Raw genomic sequence first — 7,549 nt, 5'->3', positions numbered from 1 at the left:
TTTTTTTTTTTTACTGTTTTATATTGTATTCCGGTCACTTTTTTTTTACATTCATTTTTATTGTTTTATATTGAATGTATATGATTTAGACCTGTGTCTGTAAAGTAATGTCAAGTTTCTGTTTTGTACGTCAAGCCTCCATCTTGTATCCCCTGCCGGGATATAGCCTGTTGTATAGTATGTTGTAACTGTGACTTGTGTCTAACCAGTCTCATGTAAATTTGTTTCCTGAATGAATGGGCATGAATGAGGATGCTTGAAGCATAATGGTAGCAGGCCTCTGCTGAATGATCAATAACGACTGGACCATCAACTCAATGACCCAATCATTGCCTTGCATTGACTCGTCTAGGAACCACAGACCTCACCCAGGAACAGAGACAAAACCCAGCATTTGAAAGGTAAAGAACCTACAGGAACCCAACATTTGGAAGACAAAGACCCTATAAAAACCAGCAACCCCACCATTGTGTGCCACCAGACAGTGAGGACACCTGGATCTGCATGTATGCATCTGAGCAAGACTGGCCTTGCCTGGGCTTGCCCTTCCCATAGGAAACAGGTAGCCCACCTTTATAAAAGGTGTGGTAGAGTGTGATCTCTTTGGGACTCCCTCTCCATATGGACCAGCACTATGCCACATCTTCTATCCACCCAGAGGCCCTGTTGGTGACCCCCTCTGGACAACACCTTGCTGGAGAAGACCCCAACTGGCATCGAGGTTCAACTCACAGCACAGGATGGGTAGCTATCACCCACCTTCCTTCCCCAAGCAAAGGACCTGGACTTTGTCCACATGCACCTTGACTCCAATCCCTCCACCAAGCCTTTTCTCTCCTGCTACCATTGTGTGGGAACCAATAGTTCTGTGGGGCTGTATAGTGTGCTGCCTGATTAATAAAACTGTTATTTTGAAACCCTGAGTTGGATTTTTGTCTTGTTGACCTCCTGGCCCTCTTCCTTGATTTCCTGGTTTTCTCCCTCAGTTCTTTCTGCCTCATTTCCAGCTCTGATCTCCCAGCTTTCTGCCTCTTTCCTAGCTGTCTCCTCCTCGCCGATGGGCTTTTTCCCTCATTTCCACCCCAGCACCTGGTAACCCCGAGTAACTCCAGGGCCTCAATTAACCTCAAGTAACCCTGGGGCACCTTGACCTCAAGTAACCCCAAACACCAAGTTATCCCAAGCTCCCCCTAGTGTTCACACACAGCCACAGAAGTGCATATTTGTGTATGTATATGTGAACTCATTGTGGTGGGTGGGGGGGGGGGGGTGTGTGTGTGTGTAATTTTGTATCATGCCCTCCTGTCGAACAGCACAATATTGAGATCCTGAGTGTTGATCTGGCATGTGTCAAGTCAACAAAACAAGTGTAAGGCAGGGTAGATTTGCACCTTATAAACTAACCAAAGTAGATATATAGCACAAGCTTTTGTGGACTGAAGCTCACTTCATCAGATGCTGTGAAAGGATGTGTATAAAACAGTGTATAAGAAGAAGACAGAAATTTGACTACAAAGGCAGAAGGAAGGGGGATGAGGGAGACAAGGTAGTGTTAGGAGGCCTCTCTCTTTCTGCAGTGGATGGCAGATTACTGTTCGTTCTTTTATGCAGGGATCACCCAATTTGGCCAATGCAGACAGCAAAGGAGTACTGTGAGCAGACACAAGCCTTGCCCCAGCCCACAGTGGCAGCTGGCCTGGGTGGCATGTAGATCTGCAGGCACGTGCTCCCCATGCCTTCCTGGGGTGTGTGCCCCTCCCCCCCATGTCCTTCCCGGCTTGCAGCTCTGTTCTGCACCCTGGCTGTGCAGGGCCTGTGCCTGCCCCAGCCTTACTCCCTCACCGTTGTTGGGCGGGGGTAGATAGAGGCCCACTGTTGAGGGGGGAAGTAGGGCTAGGGCTGGGGCCTCGATCTGCCCCTCCTCCCCCCATGGCCCTTTCCCCTCCCTCTTCCCCCACAGACTTACCTGCTGGGGGGGTGCACCCCCAAATAATTTTTTCTCCCTCTGCCTTGATCTGCTCCCCCCTTTCCTCCCTACAGATTTACCTGCTGGGTGGGCAGTGGGGAGGGAGTGGTGGTGCAAGGTAGATCTTGGGTAGCTTTAAATGCCAAAGGTGATCTACTTAAGAAGGTTGGAGACCACTGGTCTAAGAAGTATTCCAGAGTTGGTTTAATGGAAGTTGTTAGAGTCCTGGTGAACTTTCTTCAGAAATTCCTTCTCATCTTTCCATACCAGGAAGATGTCATTGATGTACCCATAGGTAGATCAGAGGGATGAGAGAACAGCTATGGAGGAAATGGACTTCAAGGACTATCATAAATATGTTGGCATATTGTGGGGGCATATATGTGCCTGTGGCATTGCAATTAATTTGTAGGTCTGGGGCAGGGGTTCTCAAATTTTGTGATACCGTGACCCCATAAAATAATATAAAGTGGCGTGACCCCCCCCCGTGATTAAAGCTATTGATTTCATTGGGGTTGGGTAGGAGGTAAATAAAGCACATTTACCTTTGTACATTAACTGAAATATATTTGTCAAAAAACATTTTATAAAGTTCAAAACTGTCTCACTGGAGGAAAAACTGTCAAATTTAAAACTGTCAATAATTTTCAATGGGAAGGATGAGCTTGCTTGGTACTGCTTAGTTTTTTTCAAACCTGGGCATTATTTTTGAGACTGGCAGTCTCATTTCACACTCCACATTTACTTTTGATTGGTACTTGTTCTTTACAGCAGCAACTGCTGGAAAAAAAACTGCTGTAAAAACTCACACTCAATCACACACAATCAATTGAACTGTTGACAGATAAATACTGAGTTTCACTAACCATACACACTGAGATTAGAAAACAAAAGAGACTCCCAATGTGGGCAAGTCCAAGAACATGTGCGTCACTGCTGGGGGAGGGAAGCAGGCAGAGCGTTTGTGCATTGGGGGGGAAGAGAATTTTGTTGTTTTAAGTTGTTTGTGACCCCCCCCAGGGGGTCATGACCCACAGTTTGAGAACCCATAGTATAGGGAGTTTGTAAACCTGAAATGTGTGTGAGGACAAAGCATGAGAGTATAATGTAAATAGAAGCAATTTTCTTATTGGGGATGATTTTCTTTATGATTTATAATCCGTCTTCAAGGGGGAAGTTGGTAATTGGAAGCTTTTCAAAGCCCAGTTTCTTTAAGAAATCTGTGGTGTCTTTCAAGTAGCTGGCACTCCCAGTGGCATATGGCAATAAAACACAATCAACATGGCCAGAAATGTCTTTCATGATAGTGCCAGTTGCCAGATTTGTGGATCGTGGGTAATAAGTGGAAGTTGCCCAACCTGGGCTCCTGGGAGGTAAAAGCATTGATCCTCTCCTATGTTTTCTATGGTAAATTTTGTAGGAGTTTATCCATTTCCTTGTGGTATTATGTTGTGGGGTTCTTTGTCAGAAGTTTGTAAAACTCACTGTTGGAATGTTGGAAATAAGGCAAATTCAAAAATAGATATTATGGAATAATCTACTTAAATGTCTTTAAGAATACAATAAGTATCTATTTTTTTTCTAATTTCTAAGGTATAATCAACTTTTGTATGGGTAGAACTTTTGTACTAGTCACATTCATCATTGCTACTGGGTGTAGTAGCTAAGTCTTTCACAGATTAGCTAATGTATACCCTGTAGGCACTATAATGACACTTAAAAAAAAAAAAAAAAAAAAAAGGCAGGAGTATGGCATCCTCTAATAATCCTACTTAGAATATCCTACTTACATATATTGTTAGAAAATTTACGAGGAATTTCTAAATGCTTTTTTCTTCAAATCCCTTTTCAGGTTGTTCCACTATTCATTGTCTTTATTCTTCTGGAGCTTGTTGTCAGCAGTATTCAGAGGCACAAGCCATCCTATCGGATCAATGACGCTATAAGTTCTCTCTCTGCGGGTATCCTGTCTCAGCTTCCCGAGTAAGTATGACTGTTGTATTGGCTTTACCATGAGAAGAGGAATATTATTTTATAATTTAAATATACATGTTTTATAATTCTTGAATTTTAAGCGATTATAGGAAATCTAAAAGAATTTGTTAAGACATCTAGGGAGCTTTGCCAAAAACTGATTTTACCTGATGTATATAAATTTATTTTTGAAATATAAACCTAAATTTAAGATTAAAAGGACACTAACCAACTTCAAGTCCATTGTTAAATCTATTGTCAATTTTGAATGCGATTTATTAACCTCCTGCTATAAGAGGATAGGAACTTTCCAGAATAAAATCCTGTTCCAGTTTTAATAGCTGTGGTTGAAATAAAATGTGGGGTGTTTTTTAGTCCGAAATGTAATCCTGATTTTAAAAATTGCCAGTGATGGAGAATCTAGCAATGGTTCTGCTACACGTCTCAGGACTGCATTAGTAATTTTACCCAGTGTCACACAAAGAACTCATGTTCAGCTAGAATCTACCATGATCCACATCTTTTTCAGAGTCACTGCTTCCCAGGTTGAAGCCTTTCTCTGATCCTGCAAATGGGGCATGCATTTTTTTTTGTTCTTTGAGATATGATATGACCTTACACATTGAAGCACACAGACCAAGCAATTCATATTACTCTGTATCAGTAACTTATTCAGTTAATTATTGACTATACCCCTATTTCTGATGAAATTGGCAATTGTAATTTTATGCCTTCTTCTAGATCATTAATAAAAATGTTAAATAGCACAGGGCCAAAAACCAGTCGCTACAGGACTTCACTTATAGTATATCCATTAAATGAGGGTTTCCTGTTTACAGTTACATCCAGAAAACTGCATACAAAGCTAGTTTTTAATGCATTCAATGGTGAACATGTTGAGATTTGAAATTGATCATTTTTTAATTTTTTACTCATGATTTCATGTGGTACTAATACAGTGCCTTATGGACATCACTTATTCCACCAACACAAATTGTCTTTATCAACCCCTTTGCAATCTTATAAAAAAACAAAGATTTATGCTATGGCTTTGGATCAGACCATGAGAAGGCATGATCTATGCGTGGTGGAGTACCTTGGTATAGTAAAAGCTCTATTATACGGCACTGCCTGGGAATGGGGGATGCCAGATAACAAAATACGCAGGTTAATTGAGTGACCCGAACAGGCGTCCTTGCCTATTCGGACCGCCACTACTCCTGCCACGAATGGGGCATCACTACCCCTCCTGCAGCATCTCTGCCCCTCCTGTGGCATCACCAACCTTCCTGTGGGACAAAAATGTGGGCCCTGTGCAGCCTGTTATGTCCCCGGGCCTTGGGGGCTCGGAGGAACCGGAAGTGCCATGGTGGGCACTTCCAGTTTCACTTTACCTTACAAGCCGGTGTAAATATTTTATTTTATTTTATACAACTGCCACGTGGCATTTTTCACATTTATGTAACTTTATAGTCTTATCTATAAGTTAGTCCAAACCAAAATGTCCATTTAGTAAATCCTGTCGTGTGTGAGTTTTTTTGTATTTCCCACGCGCACAAAATTTCCTTTGTCTACCACGCGTGCAAACTTTATATCAAGCTGCGCATGCGTATTTTGTAAGTTTCTTTTCTATCCTGTAAGTTTCACTTCTGCGGAAATGCAACCTATGTAAAAATCTACCCAGCAACACCTATGTAAAAGAAACTACCCTATTCCTGCGCGCTTAGTTTACATCCTAGTTAGTGTCATAGAGGCGGTCCAACCAACATCAGTAAAGAGGCGAAGAGGCAAGAAACGGCAGAGACGACGACTGGATAAACCTCAGGCTTGATCACCCTGTTGCCAGTCCTCAGCCTCCTGTCTGGGCGTATCCCAGCAAAAACCCGTCAAAGGTCTCAAACCCGACAACGAACATCAGCCTCTCAGCGTAGCTTAGACCGCATACCCGCTTTTACCACACCTCCCCGCTTATGCTTTAGCTGCAACTTCGCTCCAGCCGGTCTCCCCTCTTATTTGTAAGAGGGTGAGGCCAGGTGAGTTAAATAAACCTTTTTACTATAAACTTTGAAAGCGTATAGCATTTCGCCTACTTGCGCCAGTAAGGCGAACCTCGAGGGCGGTCGACAAGCCACCTCTTATCCCGCCCCACAAGCCGCACACTCGCTCGCTTCGTAAAGTCCGCGACTCACCAAGTGGTGTCGGGGTCTCTAATCTGGCATTTGGTGACAGCCGGCATGCCAGTTAATAGAGTATACCGGCTTGTAAGGTGCCGGTTAGCAGAGCTTTTACTGTATTTAGAAGAAATAACCTTGGAAGTTACCTTCTAAAGGATTAATCAGATACATGGAAAGGACTAGCTAGCCATTTCCCACATACATATAAGTAAGAGACTTGAATTTTCAACATCAGAAATGTTTTAAAGGATAGTACTGAAATTATTAATATTTGGTTTAGCATTCCTTGTAATTATTTTTGAAGGTGGTACTCATATTCAATCTGTTTCTCATCTTAATTTCTATGTAAACAAAAGACACAATCATTTTACCACACATGAGCTACTATGTGCCTGAGATCCTCCCTTCATGCACTATAAATCTGGGGTGGGCAAAATGCGGCCCATGGGCCGGATGCAACCCTCCAGGCCATTTTATTCAGTCTGTGGGGCCCCCAAAAAGTTTAGAAAATTAATATTTATCTTCCCCTGGCTGCCTGTCATGTGGCCCTCGATGGCTTGCTAAAACTCAGGAAGTGGTCTTCCGCCCGAAATAATTGTCCACTCCTGCTATGAGTAGTAGTACCACTAAACCTTTTAGAATAAACGTTGTGCCCAGTCATCACATTCATTTTTATGTACATGTATGATTTCAGTTCTGGAGACCTATCGTTCAAATATACTTAAAATGAAAATGATTTGGATTGCATTGCCTCAGTTCAATATACTTTTTAGGGTTTTATATACATCACAGATTTAACAAACCTATTAGTTGTATTTTTGATCAGGAAAGAACAGGATATATTATTCTGAACTTCACAACTAAGATATATAGTTTGAACAGTTTTGAAAATGTCTCTAGTATTTTATGAATTCTAAAATAAACTCATTTCTTCAAAACTGCTTATTTAGAAAAATTGCGTTTTATGTACAGAGCTAAGTTTTGCATGATGCTAAATGCCACCATCATTATGACGCAATAGTATTTAGAAAGATTTGGTTCTGTGTGCTATGCATTTTGAAAAGTATTGTCCCTGTATTAATGTGAATAGAAGATGACCTTGATTATAAAACAAGCCCCCAAAATTTGATTTTTATATATGGAAAATTTATTACTATCCAGGTATGGAATCTAATTATTGGAGATTTGCCTTGAAGTTGTCCCTCTCTTGCTGCTATAGCAGGGGAAATAAATCTGGGGGATCAGGTAACCCCTTTGCTTTCTGCTTCCCCCCCAAATTTTTCCGTTGGCAGCCCCTTCCTTCTCTCCTTACTGTCAGGCTCTGCTCTCCTTGAACACACAAAAACATGGAGAAAATTTGAAAACAATCATCTTACAATTAAACATGGCTGTCGCAATTTGCATATAGTACCCATACAATTTAGTTACTCCAGAA

General features: G+C 41.8%; 1 protein-coding gene across 2 annotated transcripts in view; it reads left to right on the top strand.

The window, feature by feature from the left end:
• The window catches only part of AGMO (alkylglycerol monooxygenase), a 314,761-nt gene that overhangs the window by 6,537 nt on the left and 300,675 nt on the right, over positions 1–7,549 (top strand). For both annotated transcript variants that reach the window (XM_019534049.1, XM_019534041.1), the window contains exon 2: positions 3,819–3,949. In XM_019534049.1, coding sequence (XP_019389594.1) covers positions 3,819–3,949 — 131 coding nt within the window. The remainder of the gene's footprint in view (positions 1–3,818; positions 3,950–7,549) is intronic.

Source organism: Crocodylus porosus, unplaced genomic scaffold (genome assembly GCF_001723895.1).
Source record: "Crocodylus porosus isolate Cpor-Errol unplaced genomic scaffold, CroPor_comp1, whole genome shotgun sequence".
Classification (NCBI taxonomy): Eukaryota; Metazoa; Chordata; order Crocodylia; family Crocodylidae; genus Crocodylus; species Crocodylus porosus.
The sequence above is the reverse complement of the archived record's forward strand: the minus strand, read 5'-3'. Positions and strand labels throughout refer to the sequence as shown.